The following is a 21,334-nucleotide window of genomic DNA, read 5'->3' as shown; positions in this document are numbered from 1 at the left end:
AATAAAATATGCATTTTTAGATTTCTGTAGAGCTTCTGCTTTGTCTGTTTCGGTACTTGATGAATCCACTCTTGTGGGTTCCTTAGAGCAAAAGTTAATGAGCAATTTGTTTATTTTGCATGTGGATTGTTACTGGTAAAGATCAGAATATATTGCTTCATGTGGTTAAGAAACGGATTTTATTGTAAAGGATTTTTTTTTATCACATGGGTGACATTGTGAATTGCACACCAAGGGTAAAAAATGTTTTTAAAAAATCACTCATATATATTTTGTTTAAGGGCTACAAGGTTTACAATTATTTTTTTTTGTGTGCGTTTTTTTGATTCTTTATTTTTGTTGTGCAAAATGGAAGCACCTCGGCCATTCTTAGGCAGGAAGATATGCGTGGAGACGTACCTCCATCGGTAGCTAATGCTGCCACCCGCCCCTTTCCCCCCCATACCCCCCATAATAGTCAGGTGAAGAACAAAGATAAGAACACTAGACATAAGAACATTCGCTAGCTTTGTAACGTCCTCTTTAGGTGAGTGCAGAGTGAACTGCGACCTGCAGGTTGATCTTAGTGCGTGGAGTGGTGGCTTGTGGGCTGAGAGTCTCGAGGTGAGGCATTGCTTGTGCCCGGGTGGGTCAGGTGGGTTCAGCGTCAGAAGAGGGCATGTATTAGTCCTGCGGCTGACTGATAGATAAGGTTGTCGGCCACTAGATTTAGAAAATAACAATGTTTAAACAGAGCTTCAAACCTGATGTGTAATGTCCTTCATTGAAAGAGATTGTCTCGGTACAGGCGTTTGGCCTTCATGTGGCTGCATCTGCGTACGTGGTTTTCCCGGTTCCCCGTGGGATGAAGCGAACGGTTCTCGCTGGGTCCCATCTTGGTGTAGCTGCGGGTGGTTCTGGTGCATCGATAGGCGGCAGCTCTTACAGTGGTAGTCCGAGTGGGCGCAGCAAGGAGTTTGCTTCTCTCATGTCCGAGACTGAGTAGACCAGGTTGTCGTGCTGTATCTGCAGTGTGCGCCAGTGATAATTAATATGTTGGTCTCAAAGCAGTGTGCTAAAAGGTTGTAGGGACCTGTGCCACTGCAGGGTTTCACCCCACAGGTCTGCATAAAAGGACAGGTTCATGGATTCGAAGCTGTAGGTAGCAGTCCCTTTCAGGGCTGCGAGGACCGCCATCTTGTCGGCTGAGCTTTTGAACCTCACCACGAGGTCTCTTAGGGCTGCCTCCGGCACTCTTTGGGGTTTTGGGATCCGAAAGGCTGCCTCAAAGCTGATATTCCTGGCTTTGGGTGCCAGTAAAGCTCCTGTGAGCTGCCTTAAGATATGTGGGATTTCCTCTGCGGGGATATCATCCGGGATTCCTGGGATCTTTAAATTATTGCAAAGCCTGACCTTCTCCATTGCTGCAAAGCGTTGCTCGGTCTTGGCTTGCTGTTGTTTGAGTACCTGCATTTCCTGCCTGATCTCCGTGATGTCTTGTGTTTGCCGCGTGGAGGTTGCTTCGACCACGTCGATGTGGCTCAACAGGCCTGTGAGGTCTGTGCGTCATCAGCCTGGAGGGTGTTCTGCAACTATCCCAGCAGGGTCTTTAACAGTGTCGCAGTTACCGGTTCTGTGTCCGCTGGGCTCGGTGCTGGTTGTTGGGGTCTCGCTGGAGGTAGGCTGCTAGTGGCCTCTTCTAGGTAGAAATCCCCTGAGGAGTCAGAAACTCCTCGAGGTCGGCAGCCTTTTTGTGGCCGTATGAACCTTGCACCTGGTGGAATAAATCTTGTATGCTGTCCCCCCCTGTTTGGGTCTGTCTGACTTTTGATTTTTTGTTCTCCTCCCCATTGCAGTTATGGGTTGCTTGGGTGCTTTTATCAGCGTTTGGGTAGCTGAAAAACACTGTTTTGCGCTGGGCGGCCAAGGAGCCCATCTACCCTGCATCTGCTCGGTTCATTTATTTGTTTTAATAGAAAAATGTGACATTCACATTTTATTCTCAAGTTAAATTTTAAGCATGGCTTTTTTTTTCTTCTTTTTTTTTTAAAGCAGGACATTAAATATGGGTATATGCATGCAGGGTTATTTACTAACCTTTGAACTGTTGTGAAAACCAAATAGCAAAATTCAGACAAACATTGCTGATTTGGAAACACAACATTCCAACTCTTGCATAGTCACAGATTTAGATATATATTGATTGTGTAGATGTATGTTGATGGGTGTTTATTTTTTTTGTGGCTGAGCAGCCATGTTGGGTCATATTCTACTTTTATTTCACCAACTGCTGCTCAGCCTAACTCGCCTGCTTCACACAGAGCAATCACAACATTGCCATTGACATACTTCATAGCAACAGTGTGTGTATCTGCCCACCCTGATAATTCAAATTTACATTAACATCTGGAAACAAACTGTGTGTGCAGGTAGCCCTCATTGGTGGAGTGCTCTGGAGGCTGTGTAATCCGAGCACTTTATCTATCAGAGCTGTGGCTTTCTGCTCCTTGTAAAAAGTTATAACCTTTAGTTTCTGTTTGAGCTGCTCAGGGTGTCACTTCCCTCCTTCAGCTCAAACAAAAGGAAAGAAAATCCTATTTGTGGCTAGTTTGAAGAAACTGACTGCCCTTTTAAACCGGAGTCATTTATGTCATAAATCAAGTTGTTGTATTGTTTGTATGCCCTAATAGAAAAATTACAAGCATATAAAAACCCTGTGAGATTATTAATGGTAAGATTAATGTTAGGGTAAAATGTCAGCAGTTTGGTTATAAAAATAACACTCCAACTTTTTTTTTTGTTACCACTAAGTTCTGTTGCTCTGAAATGTCTACCCATTATGTTTCAGGAAAACCTGTGTGCGGCCTCTTGGGCTGCTGTTATTTGACCAAATCCAAAGATAGGCTGTGCACAATTCTGGTCTGCCCCCACATGTGTACTTAGAATACCATCAACAAGTACTTCCCCACCTCGTTAGGGGTACTGCTCTTCTAGAGTAGGCTATAATGGTCATACACACAGACACTGCACCTTCTATAGAAGGGTGCATTGTTAATGTTAAAGGAAAACTCCAGTGCCAGGAAAACAATCTGTTTCCTGGCTCTGCAGGTTCCCTCTCCCCCCCACCCCCCAATCCCCAGTTGCTGAAGGGGGAACACCCAGGCACTCCAGCGACGCTCTAGCCCAGATAATTTGTGCTATGAGTCAGGAAGTTCCCTCTAGTGGCTGTCTAGTAGACAGCCACTAGAGGTGGATTTAACCCTGCAATGTAATTATTGCAGTTTATAAAAAAAACCTGCAATAATTACACTTGCAGGGTTAAGAGTAGTGAGAGTTGGCACCCAGACCACTCCAATGGGCAGAAGTGGTCTGGGTGCCTGGAGTGTCCCTTTAACCTACTCATGCTAAGTCTTTTCTCAAGAAACCACTCACTCTTCCTTACCTCTTCTGAGTTACTCTTGAACTCAACTACTTAACTGTAAGAAATCCAGTATAAACGCCCCAACACTAGTATACCTAACTCTGATCACATTTATGCTGTTCTCGGATCACATTTATGCTGTTCCTTACCCACCTAGAATAGGACACCAAGAACTTAAATAAGTATACCTGCTCTACCATTTTTGCCCATGTCCTCTAAGAACAAATTCATGATGCATATATTTTAAAAAAAATAAAGTGCAGAAACTCAATGTCACTGTATGTTAAATAACTCCTGTACAATGTTCTAGAATGCATCAATGTGTACAATTTGCATGGTTTAGATTCTTTGCACGCAAAAATAAAGAATTATAAAAAAATAAAAAAAAATACTCCAAGAACCTTAACCAGTACAGCCTGCCAGGAGTGCCTGGGTGTTTCCCCAAATTAAGTAGTTAAACTACTTTTAATATGGTTTGACAACTTAAAACAATTTATAACCTTTAGTTTCTGTTTCAGCTGCTTAGGGTGTCACTTCCCTCTTTTAGCTCAAACAAAAGGAAAACAAATCCTACTTGTGGCTAGTTTGGCTCTTTCAAACCTGAAATAAATTGTGTTGTTTGTATGCTCTGAAAGAAAAATTATGAACCGATGGTCAACTCACTCCTAAATACAAAGGCTGCTACTCTATTCTAATTCTACTTGACATCTCTGCCGCCTTTGACAATGTTGGTCATGTCCTCTTTCTCCATGTTCTTTAATCCCTGTTCCCTGTCCTGTCGAGGGTCTTCTCCTATCTCTCCCAACGGTCATTCGGTGTCTCCTTTTCCACGTTCTGTCAACTTTGGAGCTCCCCAAGACTTTATTCTTGGTCCTCTTTTATTCTCTCTCTATACTGCCTCTGTTGGAAAACATTAATTTGTTTGAATTCCGCTACCACCAGTACGCTGATGACACCAATATATATTTCTCCTCCCCTGATCTTTACCCTGCTGTCCTAGAACATGTCACTGCTTGCCTTTCTTCCATCTCTGACTGGATGTCCTCCCTCTTTCTGAAACGTAAATCTCGTAATGCTGATCCTTCTCTTTCACTCTCCCTGCAGGTTAATGGTACCTGCATCAGTCCATCATTGAAGCTCACTTTCTTTATCTTTGGCCTCACCTTTACGCATCATGTCCAGTCTGCTGCTAAAACCTGTCGATTCCACGTCAAAAGCATTGCCGATGTCAGCCCCTTTCTTATGAAAGATGCTGCAAAGGAAATGATCTAGTAATTTCTCACATTGATTACTGTAATTCCCTGCTAATTGGCCTCTGTAGAAGCTGTACTGCCTCCCTACAGTCAGTAATGACTGCTGCTGCCATGCTGATCTTTCTCTCTTGTCGCTCCTCTCATACCTCACTCCTCAGTCGATCCTTACACTGGCTTCCTGTATCCTATAGGTGTCAGTTCAAAGCTCTAAACAACTCTAGCCCTGGTTATATTTCTTCACTGAACTGTAGGTATGCCCCTTCCTGGTCTCCCCGACCTGCCGCTCACCTTCTCCTGTCCGCTTCTCGCATCCTTACTGCAAATTTGCACTTGCAGGACTTCTCGCTGGCAGCTTCCTTCCTTTGGAACAACCTGCCTATCCCCATCAGACTCTCTCCTTGCCCTCAATCATGTAAGAGGTCCATCAAAATCTCTTCAGGAAAGCTTATGGCCTCCCTGAGTAACTTCCATTTTACAAACCAGTCTCTTGCTCTTTTCTAAAGGGCAACACTCCACCTCCACGTCTGATACTTTCACACCATGTTTGTTTGCTGTCCTCTTGATGCCCTTGTGTTATTATATTCCACCTCCCCTAGAAGTTTGTTTGAGCAAGGTCCTCATTGACCTATTGTTCCTGTAACCTTTTATAATCGTCTTTTTTTTTTTTTTGTCAGATTTTTATTGACGCAAGAGCATAATGACAGAATGAACAGTGGTGACATTAATGCATGGACATATAGTATATGTGCAACAAACACAATACATTTCTGAGATCAAACTATGATCGCACAGTGGTAAACATAGTATATCACGCTTAGTATGTAAAGGCCTCATACTCCACTGAGGAGAGTTGTAACAACGTAATTCAAGACTAACGCACTAGTACAGTTGTATCTTAAATGCTTACTGCCTAAAATTGGCAACATGCTAGTAAGACTAGTAATGCCACTGGGTGTGTACTTCTAAAGTAATGTCATACAGAGCAACATGAAGGGCTCTCCGCTAGGAACTGAGGGGCCCAGAATAATGCACCGCAGTCTCTTATGAAGCTTAGCCTGTGTCTAGCAGCGGGTTGTCTGCCCTAATACTGTAAACTATATTCATATGGAGACTGCAGAAGATTAACAGAATAGCAATCCCCTGTGAGAGACCCCCTAACCCACTCCGACCCCTGTCATGCTCGTTATTAAGATTTGTATGATAGTCCCAGCACACATACAAGTCCAACAGGATCCACTTCACCAGCCCCATGCTCTACTCGAGCCGTCATCTAATGCCCTCGGATCCAATCCTCCAATGAGCCGTGATCCAAGCACCAGTAGAGCACTCTACAGGGTGTAGGGCTGCGATGAGGAAGTCTTCTCCACCAGATTCGAGCCTTAGGTGAGACAGCCGCAGATGGTGAGTGTGCTTTTAGGTGGGGCAAAAAGCCTTCCTTGCAGAAGCAGAATGTTGGACGAGGACAGCTCAGGAGTTGCTGCGATACCACTCAAAGGAGCCATTCTACATGCTGAGAGAGAAATCCGATCCCACAGGGGCCTTTGCAGTGGGCCTCTTCTTCTGAAGTTTTATAGCACCTGTCTTGGGGCACATTAGCAGCTCTGGTAAACACGGCTCCATAATCACTATATCTGAATATAGTACTTCTAATAAGTGAAGTGTACCTTTAAGGGGGTCACTAAAACTAACTGAACAGTAATCAACACATTTCTATTCATTTTAGATAAGTGTATACAGAGCGCTACACACTTGGTGAAAAATTTAATTGTGTGATATAATTGAACCAGGTTTCAAAATCTTAAAGGAATAGAATATGTGTCAGGAATAGAAATGTGTATTCCTTACACTATAGGTCTAAATAGCTGCTTAGGCCCCTTCCTTACCTCTGATTAAAAAGGTTACTTATTCACCTTTTTCCAGCGCCACGTAGGTCTATTCGTGCCTGACCCCACCCATGCTCCACACCCATGGCTGATATCCTCAAATTTGATGATTTCAGCCTATCCAATGCTTTCCCATAGGAAAGCATTAGGCCATCTCACATGCGCTGCAAAATGCCATTCTGCGCCAATCACAATCTCCTCATAGAGATTCAGTGACTAAGTGCATACCTATGGGGAAAGTTCAGCGTTTCCATGCAGAGTGTGGAGACCCTAAACGTCAGTGCTGCATGTTGTGCAGCACTGACCCAGGAAGCACTTCTGGTGTCTGTGTGATATACTGCCACTGGAGATGTCAATAGGCAGTAATGTAAACTCTGCCTTGTCTTTGAAAAGGCGGTGTTTACATTAAAATGCCTGCAGGGACATGCCATATACACCAGAACACATACATTAAGCTGTAGTTCTGGTGACTATAGTGTCCCTTTAAGTCTTGCTTTTGCCCTGTTTAGTAATTTTACCTGCCAATTCAAACACAAGTAAACCATTTTAGGGCTTCAATAAACACCGATTTATAATAAACTGATAATTGAATTTCTAAACTTCAACAACAAAAAGTTCTGATTTGGAAACATTCCACAGCTCTGCTACATGCAGCTTATCCCCCCCATATTTCCTCTGACCCCTCCACTAAACATACGTCCCATCTATCCTCATATAACTTTCACCCTTTCCCAGTGTCACTCTTCGGGGGAATTCGTTTTCTTATAGTGGAACCAAGTCCTGCATAATCTATAGGTTCTGGGTACTTGCTTTCAAGTGATAAATCACAAAGGACATTTGTATGGTGAAGGTAGGGGTTTGTTTATATCATTACTGATTACTTGATTGTCTGTAACTGGTAGAGCAAAAATAAATGAAAATGATTTAGAAAGGCCAAGATGTAGCGAGAGGGGGAAATAAGACAGAACAAGAGGTGAGGCACATTTATATTACACAAATTCCAAAACTGTCTGTAAAGGGCATGATATCACAGAGATATCCAATACAAATCAATAATGCCCTGCCAGACACGGGAAACATGTGATAGGTCCCCATAAAGTACAGTGTGTGACCACATGAATATTCTAGGGTATTTTTGTACTTATGAGAGCTGGCATATATGTGCTCTGGGAAGAGTTGCCACTTTATCCATCACCAGGAACTCAAATTGTATCACTGGCACACTGATTTGTCCTACTTTCCGAACTACCAATCTTGGTAGTGACTGTTTTTTGGTAGTAAAATAAATTAAACACAAAACCCTATCGTCCTTCAGTTGCACAATTATTTAGTAAAATAAAGGACAGTGAGAAGGTATATTTAATTGATGTGGTTTGGAATACTTAGGCATTTGGGGACAACAAGGGGGTTACAGAATGCTTAAAATAATGTTGACATTTTCAATTAAGTGTGCAAACCTACAAAATGGAAAAAAATATTTCTTCCAACATCATTCAACACAAATCTATTTATACATACTATTATATAGAGATCGATGATATAATTTGCTTGTTTATGGAATTAATTACTCTTTTTACTCTCAAATCTTTATGCAGTTACTGAAACTGCTATGTGTTTTAAGGGCACGGCAATCATTACAGGACACCAAATTCATCTCTGGGCGCTTACATTGGTAATGTGATATACATTTGCTTTTATCTTAATGCTATCTTGATGTACATCATTGATTACACTTAAAGATCCCAGAGAACAATATGGTTTAGAGAGCACATCTTTCTAACAAAAGCTTTTAAGGGAATGAATCATTGCAGAGTGATAAAGATATCACCTAAACCATATTGATCTCTTGGTACTTTAATTGTATAAAGAACATACATCTAGATAAAAGCTTTCCTAAAGAGATTAAGCCTTCTAAAGAGCTAACCATATCATAAGAAGCATTCTACATTTTTTGGCAGAAAATTTTGTGTGATATTTGCCTCTCTTTAAATCAAGGTATTGCTCTCTTATTGTAAGATACACCTATCCGACATGTATACCTCATGTTAGTGAAGTCTGTCACTTTGGAGAGATGTAAAGAAATGATTAGAATAGTAATGCCTTAATTACTCATTTTAAACAATGAACAGAGACAAGACATATTAACCAAAAGCAGCAAACACTAGGTGCCGAGACCCTTCTATTTCCCTACAAATTAGAACAACACAAAAGATACAGGAAACAGGTTGCGCCTCATAAATAATAAAAGAATTAAAATTATAGAAGGCAATCAGGGATTAAATATAGAGTCAAAATGTTCTTCTGATGGCCTGAGTTTTTAATGTGCTTGGGTCCATCCTCATAAGGTGCATGAAAAAAAAAATAGGATACTGATAGTGTAGTATGTAACATTGTAAGTGCATAACAAACAACAAAGTAGAGAAGGGCCAATTTACATGTCATAGAGCTATCATACAGCTTTGGTAGTGACAGCGTATAGTACAATTCCCACTAATGGATATGAACGTAGATATGGTCTCTTCCATGAATCACAGTGAAATATGTAAACGACAAAAATAACATTTAATAGTGTAGTATTGCCAACATTAAAGTGACTATAGTGTAAAAAAATAGGTAATGCACTCAAAGCCGTAGAGTATTTACTAAAGTTCACATTTACAGGTACAAGGCGATACTAAGATATAGCTGGTTTACAACTTCTTCAACAGGGTTGCAAGCCAAGCTGTAGAAATTAGACATTAATTTTCGACGGGGACCTCAAAGATACTTGTTTGTTGTGAAGGTATATAAAAGGCACAGTATATCTCAAAAGTCAGAGATCAGTTTAGTTCTGAAGGAGCTGGGAACATTGCAAGTGACTGTACTAATGGCAGACAGCCGTCCAAGGGACAGTGAAAATAAATGCCCTTTTTGTCCTTTGGAAGTCCCCTACCATGGAAACTGATCTACCAACTTGAATTTCTCAATATTTATTGTTTTCTTATATTTTGCAGTACACAAAAATCACCATTAGCATTTATCCAGTGCTAACATTTGTCACAGTGCTTTAATTATTCAATGAGCTAACTTAACAACAAGTAACTGATAGACCAAACTAAAGTTGATGAACACAAGAGGTGAAGAAAGACTTGTTTAAAAAAGTCTACACTCTAGGAGGAAGAGGTAAAGGAACATAAGAGGAAAAGCAAAGTGTTGGAGGGGAGGGTAATATATATGATGTATGTGTCTAGTTAACCTTGCATAAGTGGTGTGTGAACCCGTGAGTGGTAGGTGAGTGAGTATTTATAGTTAATGTATGGGAGGGCTTGTGTAATGAGAGAAGTCACCCGGGAAATTGGTAGGCTTTCCTCAAGAGGTTCATTTTCAGTAACTTGAAGAGAACTGGAATCTATGGGAAAGACTAATAGACCAAGGCAGGGCATTCTATAGGAATTGTTCAGCACTCAAGAAATAGTGTAGATGAGAATTAGCAGTATGGGAATGAGCAAAGAACAGAAGAAGGGGTTAATTTGTTAATTAAAGTTCAGATGTAACAAGTAGAATTGTTGAGTCATGATTTGAATTAAATCCTGAAGGGTAGGGGAAGTCAATTTAATGATTTTTGAAAGGACAAGGCTCAGAGTAGATGTAGATAAGGGAAAGCCTGGAGGCAGCATTCGTTACATATACACGTGCGGGGGAAATGTGTTTATGTGGAAATCAAATGAGGAGTGAGGTGCCATATTCAAGATTGGAAATAAAGTGCATGATTGAGTGGCTTAGTAGCATCTTGTATTAGACAGGGTAAATGTGAGAAGAAGTTTTAAAGTGGAAGTTACATGATTAGGTGACAGATGGAATGTAACTATCTCTGACCCTCATCCTTCTCATATACAATTCCTCCATTTTGCTGAAACGGGCGGTTATTAAAGGGACACTTCAAGCACTTATTAGGTGATCAAACTGGTTTCGTTTCTTACTGCCGGGTGCTGCTTTTTGTTTCTACATTGATCTTTACTTTCCCAGTTATAATGCTTTTGAGATGGAAGCGGCAAGATTTGGAGATCGATTCGACATGAGGGGTGGAGGAGAGGTTGGAGTCAAAGAGAACACCTAGGCAGCAAGCCTGAGAGGTAGAGAGGATGGTAGCGCCATTGACTTGGAGGAAAACAGACAAGGGAGCAGCAACACTTGGGGGAGGGAAGACCAGAAGTTCTGTTTTGGACAGGTTCAGTTTAAGGAAATTAGCAGCCATTCAGTTGGAAATAGCAGAGAGGCAGTCAGAGACACGAGTCAAGAGGGGTGGTGAGAAATCAGAGGAGGACAGATAAATCTGCATAGATATGATACTGGAAGCTGAAGGAGCTGATGAAATGACCAAGGGAGGCAGTATTGATTGAGAACAATAGGAGATCAATGTTTTTTTTTTTTATTTGTTCTGCACTCCATTGTTTTTATCAGTAACAAGGACAGTCCCTTGGGCAACACCAAAAGAGAGGGATTGGGGAGAAGAGGCAGAGCCAGAGAAAGAAACACTGAATGAGCTCTGGGAGAGGTAGGTAGAGCACCAGGAGAGAGAGGAATCTCGTAGACCAAGATTACAGAGGACGAGAAGAAGCTGTTGATGATCAACAGTGTCAAAAGCAGCAGAAAGGTTTAGGAGAATTAGGATAGAATAGTGGCCACAGGATTTTGCAGTGATAAGATCATTGTATACTTTGGTCACAGCTGTTTCAACAGTGTGACGAGCGTGGAATCCAGATTGAAGCGGGTCAAGCAGAGAGTTGTATTTGAGGAAGTCTGTCAATCTTGCATACACAACTCTCTCAAGGATCTTGCAGACAAACGACAGTAGTCAGATATGGCAGTAGTTGGACGGGAATTGGGGTCAAGGGTTGGCTTTTTCAGAATCGGTGTTACGGTTGCATGTTTAAATGGTAAAGGAAATGTGCCAGAGGAGAGATTGAAAATTTTAGTGAGAGGCAGAGCAAGTGAAAGAGACAAAGTGCGAACGAGATACGAGGAAATAGGACCGAGGGAACAGGTGGTGGTGCGGGAGGAACATAGCAGAGCAGAAACCTCTTCTGCTGTAGCGGGTACAAATGAGCATAGGACAGCTCAGGAAGTGTGGTTAGGGGAAAAGTTGGTAGTGGATAGGGAGAGCTCTCTACCCTGATTGTAGAAATCTTCTCAGTTAAGTGAGTTGCAAAGTTTGTGGCGGTCAAGTTGATAGGAGGAGGGGACACAATAGAGCGAAGAAGAGAGTTAAAAGCATGAAACAGTAGTTTGGGCTCATGGAAGAGTGTGGTTATGAGCGTATTGAAGTCGTTTTCTTTTGAAGAGGAAAGAGCCAGACTGTACGAGCACAGCATACATTTATAGTGGAGTATATCAGACGCAGAGTAAGACTTTCTCCAGCAGCGTTCAGGAACATTTTTGGAGGTATCGGGTCAGCTTGATGTGCCAGGGTTGTAATTGGGGGTGCTTAGTGCGTTTAAGTGTAGTAGGTGCCATGATGTCTAGTTGAGCGGAGAGAGTGGAGTTGGAGGTCGCAGTGTAAGGCAGGTGAGATTTGAGATGGGTGAAAGGAGACTTTGGAGGTTGGTGGAGAATCGCTGTAGGTCAAGACAATGGAGGTTTCTGTAAGACTGATGTGGTGAGGATTGGGTACGGGGTATGCGGATGTCAATGGACAGCAGATGGTGGTCAGATAGCGGAAATGGAACATTGGAGAGATTAGAGATGGTACAGAGATTGGTGACGGTGAATTAGACCACTGTGTGAGTCCAGCGGAGGAGGTTATAGAAAGCAGAAGAGACGCATCAGGGCAGTTGGGGTTGTTGATTGGGATATTAAAGTCCCCAAGAATGAGGGAAGGAACGGAAATGGGAGAGGAAGAAAATTGCTCAACGAGGGGGGGAGGGAGGTCAAACAGACAGTGTGAACTTCAAAGGAAGTAAAGGATAGGGCAGGGAGGATTGGTTTAAATGTACATTGAGGGGAGAGAAGCATGCCGACACCGCCGCCATTACAGTTGTTTGGCCTGGGAGAATTGAAGCCCACCATAACATAAGGAAGCAGGAGTTGATCTTTCTCAATTTTTATTATTTCCTAATTCTAGCAGTGTGTGTTTCATACCAACTTGTACCTACTGAACAACTCTAATAAATCTAAATCCCACTCATATCACTGCCTAGTGCTGGCCACCATCGGCACTCCACATGTGGTGGACTGCATCTCCCATGATGCTCTCACATCCATAATGCTGGCAAAGCATCATGGGAGATGTAGTCCATAACCTCCAGTCTGCCGTAGGTTGCCTACCCGTGGCCTGGTGCCGTACTCGGGTTATTTGGTCACTGTTCCTCTCTCTCCCCCTCCAGCAGTCCTGCCCGCATTACTGAGCACTCCTCAGCTGATCGCACCCCGTGACCGCCGTGCGCTTCCTGGGTGGGCGGGGCTTTCACAGGACTGGGCGTGTATTGTGTGACGTGTCGCTGGGTGGGTGTGACCGTCAGACCGAGGCTGGGTCATGTGATCGCTCCTCACAGCCCAGGCGGCCGTGGCGGTTGTTGGTGTGTGGAGAGATAACCCGAGGGAGCGCCATGGAGTTCTTGCTGGGAAATCCGTTCGGAACCCCGGTCGGGCAGCGGATCGGTGAGTGAGCCGCCCGGCGCCGTGCTCCGCCGGTGACAGGCTGGAATGTACCCTACTTTGCGACCACTCACCCCCCACCCATTTGTAGCCAATTAGAAGTTAGCTAGTTTTACTAAGTTAGCCTATCAGCGCTCGAGGGTATCTCTCTCTGACCAATCGTGTGAGAGTTGAGTTTGTAATTATCCAATCAGAATGCGTGTTTTGTTGTAGACGTCACCCCTGGCCAATAGGCGTGTAGTATGCTCTCTACTGGGCAGTGCCAAGGCTTCTGATTGGCTGCTACAAAGTCAGTTTGTGAAAGTAGACAATTAACTCATTCTATGATGTCTGTATAAAAACAAGCCTGCCACATGGCCTTCTGGGTATTGGGGAGCTGTCACCTTAGGACATGTATGGCTCACCTCTGACACCAGAGCTGTTCTGGGTCTTGTCTGTTACCCATGAAGCTCAGCCAGCTGGTTCACACTCATTTTGGGGTCTAGAGAAGAAAGCCCAACAGATGCTGCAGAACTGCAACTCCCATTCTGATCTGGCAAGGCATCATGGGATTTGTAGTTCTGTAGCATATGAGGCTACTTCTTTGCCCGCCTCTGCTTCACAGCAATGATGGGAAGCCTTTGGCTTTCCAAATATTGTGAGTTTCCTTTAATGCTCAGCTGCCACATATTGACTGGCATGGGTCTAGGGCAGTGATGGCAAACTTGTGACACAGCACTTAGAGACATAAGGGAAAGGTGGCAAACTGAGAGAAGACAGACATTAAATGCAGAGAATGGGCAGCGAAGCAATACAATAGGTGTCAGGACACTATACCGTTAGGAATACATCTTTGCCTAAACTTTATCATGTTCCTTTAAGTTGAGAGTGTAGTATATAGGTTTGAGGAATGAGTTACCGTGGGAGGCCATCGGCTATTCTGAATGGGCTATTCTTAAAAGATTAAGGAGTATGAAAGAATTTGATGGGGGGATGGCAGTCTGCACATTCATTAAATGTATTTAGCCATTAATAATTCATATCTTTAAAAAAAAAAAAAAAAGGTTTAATTGATTGTGTAGAGATTGGTTTATTTCTATATTACATTTTGGAATGCTGGATTTAGTGATCAAATTAGGGAATTATCTACTAAACACAAGAGAGATAAAAATTAAGAAGAGCAGGATAATATGTAATTTGATTAGTCTGAATCAGAAAGCAAACTAAATTTACTGGACACAATTTCGATGAATCGAATCTCCCAATGGACAAAATTCAGTTAGTCTGAACAGAAACTAATTTTCGGACGAATCAATTTGGACAACCAATTTTTTATTTTTTTTGGGCCATTGCTTGTCTTGCGGGTGAATTCCCAAAAGCTGGTCTAACCGAATATCATGGTTGGAGTAATTATTAGAGGTACAGTGGAATCATGCATAGAGGAGAATACACACTCTTCCTTCTTTGACATCTTCATATGTCATGTCACCATGATGTTGCACAATCTCTTTATAATTTTGGCTGTTTAAAGACCCTTTGTCTGCAGACAAGGTCTGATATACATCTCAAACTTCTGGCCCCCCTTTCCCAAAATAAATCTGGACCTCTGTTGCTTGTTCAATTTTTGGGTTAATGATTTATTATAGGCAGATTTTGTGCAGGGCTTGAGTGCAACTTAAGCAGGCGGAAAGCAAACATTGTTCTTTAGATAAAGTATCTGGATAGATATCTTATCTTTCTTTCCTATCTGTAGTAGCACATGTTTATTTTTTGGATTTGTACTGCACTCCATTGTTTTTATCAGTTGTTATCATGGGGGCCCTGTAATAGCCTTCCTTGTATCCTGCATCATATTCTACAGTCCAACTAGTTTCTCATTGAAATAGATAGTCCTGTATGTTTAATCCAAACACTAAGGTGTTCCTCTGCCCTCACCCCTCCACGGCACTAAAAGGGTTAAGTAACCCTTTCTTTCATTCACCTTATTGCAGCACTGAAAGGAACACTAGTCACCTAAATTACTTTAGCCAAATAAAGCAGTTTTAGTGTATAGATCATTCCCCTGCAATTTCACTGCTCAATTCACTGTCATTTAGGAGTTAAATCACTTTGTTTCTTTTTATGCAGCCCTGCCACACCTCCCCTGGCTATGATTGACAGAGCCTGCATGAAAAAAAAACTGGTTTCACTTTCAAACAGATGTAATTTACCTTAAATAATCGTATCTCAATCTCTAAATTGAACTTTAATCACATACAGGAGGCTCTTGCAGGGTCTAGCAAGCTATTAACATAGCAGGGGATAAGAAAATCTTAATTAAACAGAACTTGCAATAAAGAAAGCCTAAATAGGGCTCTCTTTACAGGAAGTGTTTATGGAAGGCTGTGCAAGTCACATGCAGGGAGGTGTGACTAGGGTTCATAAACAAAGGGATTTAACTCCTAAATGGCAGAGGATTGAGCAGTGAGGCTGCAGGGACATGTTCTATACACCAAAACTGCTTCATTAAGCTAAAGTTGTTCAGGTGACTATAGTGTCCCTTGAAGTCCTCAGTGCTGGCTCTGTCTCCTACTCTAACGTCAGCGATAAGGGCGAACCTAATGCTCATGCACTGCTGCGTGCATCAGGCCTTTCCCATAGGAAAATATTGAATCACTTTCCTGTGGGGATTTTGAGGACACAAAGCGTGACTACATCCAGCGTCGTTTCACAGAGTCAAACGCTATAAAACAGCAGGAAGCACCTCTATTTGCTCCCTGATAGACTGCAACTACAGGAAATCTTAAATGGATTCTATACTGCCATAAAAAGTCATTTTCCTGGCACTTTAAAATCCTACTTTCCCCCACTTCCATGGTGTTGAAGGGGTTAAAACCCTTTCAGTCACTTACCTGAATCCAGCTCCAATGTCCCTTGATGCTGGTTCAGGCTCCGCCCATGCTTACTCCCCCGCCAGCGTCAGCCGGTGGGGGAGACCTAGTGTGCATGCGCGCCAATGGCCGCACTCGCATTAGGATTATTATCATTATCCTGTGCTTTCCTATGGGGGAAAAAATCTGATGCTGAAGGTCCTCATGTAGAGCGTGAGGACGTCCAGCGTCAGATGACGGACCGGACCAAAAACGGACCGTTTCAAACCAGGAAGCCCTCTAGTGGCTGGCTGGTAGACGGCCACTAGAGGTGGAGTTAACCCTGGATAGTAATTATTGCCGTTTCTCAATAGCTGGAATAATTACTATTGCAGGATTAAGGGACATGGGACATTGCACCCGGACTACTTCAATGAGCTAAAGTGTCGTGGGTGCTTACATTGTCCCTTTAACCCTGCCCTTTAAACTGCAATGATTTACATTGCAGGGCTAAGGTGACAAAGACACTGCACCCAGACCACTTCTAATGAAAAGTTGCCTTCCAGAAATTGTTTATTTCCCTTTCTTTTCCCATATAATTGGTTTTTTTTTTTTTTTTTTTTGCTGCACTCTGTTTTGTTCAATTTTTTTGATAGACAGGATGAATTCTTATTTCAACTTTAAACATGAATCCTGGTTTCAGAACAAAAAAAAATATGTAAATAATTAATTACAGTGACTTTAGCAATTTTCACCTATCTTCCAATACATACATACAAATATATATATATATGTATATATGTATGTATGTATTGCAAGATAGGTGAACATTGCTAAAGTCACTGTAGAAAGATTATTAATGATTCAGTACACCAATTCACTACTAGATTTCTCCTCTGTGTGCACCTGTTATTTTTGAGGTGTTAGGCATCTTCTGATTTCTTACTGATTATGTAGAGTTCCAAACATTATTTGAGAGAGCTGTATGGAAACCTTTTTACTCTGTTTTAAAAATACATTTTTAAATCACAATCATTTCACTTTGTTGATACGTTGTTGAGAGGCTATAGACATAGTCACTTTTTTTTTTGTTTAAAAAGAGAACAGAGGACTCCCCAGTGTAAGTCTCCTGTTGTTTTTTCACATTTCTATTATCTGTCCAGATATTATTCCCATGTGAGCCTTATTTTCTTGTTCAACTCCTTGTAGTGTGCAGGCTGTAGGGTGGAGAGGCATTGGGCACTAAGAAGCTGGAACAGCCAAATTGGCATTGACCCTTCTGGCACCAAGAGTGATATAGACTCCATGTTTATTTGGAGAACCCGAAACCGTAAACTCTGATCTGGCGAAGGCAAAGCCCTTCTATACCCCACAGGCTCTCACTTCACAGCGTGACAACACTCTTAAATATTTGGTTGGATAATGAAGGGGTTGGCTTAAAGAGACACTCCAATCACCATAACTACTGTGGCCCGTTGTATTGGCTATGGTGACAGGAATCGCCTGTGCCCTCCAAGAGTAACTTCTCAAATTGTGTTTAGAATGGCTCACCTGTGTCCTGCCAGGTGCTCACAGCTCCAGCCTTGCTAATTCCACTGAACTAAGCAGGGCTTTTACTGCCCACTATCCCTGGTATGGCGTGAGGCAGAGCATATCTTCGCCATTTCATCATTGATTACTTATAAATAAGTGATCTCTACTTGTTTATCTACTCATGCCACAATTCTGGTGACATATTGTCCTGAGTATGTTGGGCCATGGCTACATTTTTAAAATGTATTTAATTTATTTTGTAATGGATATATGGTCCGTTGTTGGCCTCCCTTATTAAAGAACCGGTAAAATAACCCAGACCACTTCATCTCAATGAAGTGGTCTGGGTGCAGTGTTCCTGTATGTTTAATGCTTTAAGGTAAAACATTGCCGTTTTGCAGAAAAACTCATATTGACAGCCACTAGAGGTGCTTCCGCTGCACTGACAGAGTAAAACCCAGTCACGTGACACTGCCTCTCATAGGCAAGCATTGGATTTAGGATTTAGTAATTTCCAATCAAAAGCTTTGGATGAGCGTGCGGCACTCGCCTCGTATGCTCATCAGGTCCTTAATGATCCTCTCTAGAATGAGCATTTCATTGGCCATCGGTGGAGGAAGCTGTTCTCTCCTCCTCCAACTTTGTGGGAGGAGGAGAGCTGCGCAGCGCAGAGGGAGTCTCCATTTTGGAAAAAGGTAAGTAAAACCTTTATTTTATTAATTGTATGAGAAACGGGTGGAGCGGGTGTGCACCTCTAGATAGTAGTGTTCCTTTACCTTGTCAGAGGCCTTTCTACTAAACGTTTTAGTTCAGTACAAGAGAAAACCATTCCGTAGTGTTACTTTTCTAATACTGTACTTGAATACTTCTATTTCACATTCCTGCATATTTGCAGTACTGTTTTCAAATATTTACCTTTGCTCACCGTATCAACAGCCTACTAGTATGTTGTAAAAGGTTTACAATAGTAGAGAGGTCTGATTGGGTAAAATAATAACTATATGTTTCAACCTTTCACTCTCTTGAGAATATCTGTTTTTTTCTCTAATCTATCTTTTTAGAGTTTTTCTGACAGTTCAGGCCTGACAACATTATATTTGTAAAATAGTGCTGTAATATTAAAAACTTAGAGCTACTACCTATTGGCCAGTGATCAGGAGGTGGAAGCCTTATTTCCAACTATAAAGTATTGCTACACAATATTTCAGTTACAGAAATATATTTTTTTTCTTTTTTTGTGAACCACATTCTAAAATCTATCTTTCCATATAAGTGGAGAATTGGGAATCCTATGTATTAATGCATTGAGTGCTAGAAACGGTAACGCACTAAAGTATTTCACCGAGCCATTTGGCACTCGGGCTGTTTAAAAATGGTGTCTATATAAAGCATACCATTTGGCTGGGTAGATTATAGATCTGTATACATCAGATCTCTATGAAATGAAGTCTCTGCCCAGCAGTTTACTGGTTTAGCCATGCAAATGAGGTGTGTTTACGTTGATGTGCCAGTCACGTAAGGTGCCAGACCAGCGGCACTGTATCCAGGCTCATGTTGCTATTGATCTCCTGCCAGAGAAACCTTTTGGACTTTGTGCAAGTTCATTTGTTGGGTGTAAGTCTCTGATTACATGGCTAGCGTGTGACAAGCCTTTTGCAACATACTGCACTGTGTCTCATTATGTATTTCTGGATCTTCCAGCTGCCAGAATTGAGATCTGCCTGATTTAAACGGCCTTTCTAGTCCTAGACAAAACTAGTTTGTTTTAGCTATTTGTCTACACTGTACACATTTTTTAAAAAACTTTTTTACATTTTTATAAATAGTGTGTAGGCTCACTAAAAAAACAATTCCTCCCAGCAGACAAGCCTTGTTCTAAAATTCTGTGGTTGACAAAGCATCCTGGGATTTGTAGTTCTGTGACAGTTCATGGTCTTCCTTTTGACCACCCTTGATATATATGTTTTACTGCTTACTGGCTCATCTGTGGTATTGAATTTAGGTTTTACACATTTCTGCCAACAATTAATCAGTCCATTTTTTCACGGCTTTCTGTCTGCTCAAGTATTTCGCTTGACCAGGACTTTTTGTGCCCTCCTTTGCAAAGTTCTCAATTTTACAAGTTTCTTAGTATGTATATTATATACATGCTTGGACTGTAGAAATTCTCCAGTATTTGGAATATTTATTATTTGGACAGCATACTTTGCACAAAATTGTAAGTAGTCAAACCATTCTAGAACAGTTTGACTACTTACCTGGGGTCCGCTCTGCTTAGGACCTTCTGTTGGGTCTCCTGAGTTAAAGGGACACTCCACTGCTCAAATACAAAATAAATAAAAAACATTGTTTTGTTAGATATACCCTCCAATGAAAACTTGCATAAATGTAATAATACTTTTTTCATTAAGCTATATCTAAAAACAGTTTGCAAAACGTGCAGTTCTCCTGTCTGCTACCTTTGCCAGCCCTCCCCTTCTAACCTAGCCCGGGCTTTCTGTGGCTGTCCAATCACAGACTTTCCAATGCAGCTCAATGAGAAGTCTTTGCAAGGAAGGTGCTCTTGGCATTTGCAGTCTCTTGAGGTTAGCACAGTGAGCTAACCAAACCAGGAAGTGTCTGATCAACTGCCTGGTGGGTGTAACCAAGTTAATTTACTAAATTGTCAATTTCTTTTGAAAGCTGCACTTTTTGCAAAATGAAAAAATAAGAGGACATACTCTCCACACATAAAGCTTTTCAGCAAGCTAAAGTGCTCAAGGGTTCTGGAGTTGGCTAAGAATGTCAACTGATTGCTCTCAGCCAACAAGCTAAGCCTGCATGCTGGGCTCAGAAAAGACAGAGAGCTTCCGGCTTTCCTGTAGACTGCAACAGCGGGAAGCAGCACCCAGGGGTGCCCTTGTAAGAAGTGAAAGCATTCTAAAATGGTTTGATTACGTACACGGGGAGGTGCCAGGACACTCCTAGAGTGCTCTCTATAGTGGTCATGTTACGTGGAGTGTACCTTTAACAAAATTTGCATTTTATTTATGTCTTTATTTTTTACTATTTCTTTAGAATAGCTGCCTTTCTGCAGCTAGCCAGTGACATGCTGTGAAAACTTTAATCAACATCTGTTTTAGCACTCGGGTTGATAAGTAATTCGCATGAAATACGTACATAACCTTTCCTGACTCGACTCCTACCGTGGGGACTTAAAGGATTACTATAGTGTCCGGAAAACTAAGCGGTTTTCCTGGCACTATAGTGCCCTGAGGGTGCCCCCACTCTCAGGGTCCCTCTTCCGTGGTGCTGAAGGGGTTAAAACCCCTTCCGTAGCTTACCTTATTCCAGCACCGGGCTCCCTCGGCGTTGGTGACCTCTCCTCCCCCGCCGACGTCAGCTCCCTCTGCCGACATCAGCGGAGCCGAATGCGCATGCGCGGCAAGTGCCGCGCGCGCATTCAAGCTGTCAATAGGAAAGCATTTTTCAATGCTTTCCTATGGATGCTCTGCGTGAAGGAGGCATAGTATGCCTCCAGCGTCGCAGATGCGCCTCTAGTGGCTGTCCGGAAGACAGCCACTAGAGGCTGGCTTAACCCTGCAATGTAAACATAGCACTTTCTCTGAAACTGCTATGTTTGCATCTGCAGGGTTAAAACCTGAGTGACCTGGCACCCAGACCACTTCATTGAGCTGAAGTGGTCTGGGTGACTATAGTGGTCCTTTAAGCATCATAACTAGACCATGGAGCAATGTATGAATATTGCTTGGACTGATGAATCACATTTTCTTTTAGATCAGGTGGATGGGTGGGTGCTTGTGC

The 21,334-nt window shown here is 42.2% G+C and overlaps 1 protein-coding gene across 1 annotated transcript in view; it reads left to right on the top strand.

Moving 5' to 3' along the window:
• Nucleotides 1-13,022: 13,022 nt before the first annotated feature.
• The window catches only part of TOM1 (target of myb1 membrane trafficking protein), a 123,285-nt gene continuing 114,973 nt past the window's right edge, over nt 13,023-21,334 (top strand). Inside the window, exon 1 of the mRNA XM_063426415.1 lies at nt 13,023-13,172. Within this exon, the coding sequence (XP_063282485.1) occupies nt 13,121-13,172 (52 nt within the window). The 5' untranslated portion in view covers nt 13,023-13,120. The remainder of the gene's footprint in view (nt 13,173-21,334) is intronic.

The sequence above is a fragment of the Pelobates fuscus genome, chromosome 7 (assembly GCF_036172605.1).
Source record: "Pelobates fuscus isolate aPelFus1 chromosome 7, aPelFus1.pri, whole genome shotgun sequence".
In the NCBI taxonomy this organism is placed as follows: domain Eukaryota; kingdom Metazoa; phylum Chordata; class Amphibia; order Anura; family Pelobatidae; genus Pelobates; species Pelobates fuscus.
The sequence above is the reverse complement of the archived record's forward strand: the minus strand, read 5'-3'. Positions and strand labels throughout refer to the sequence as shown.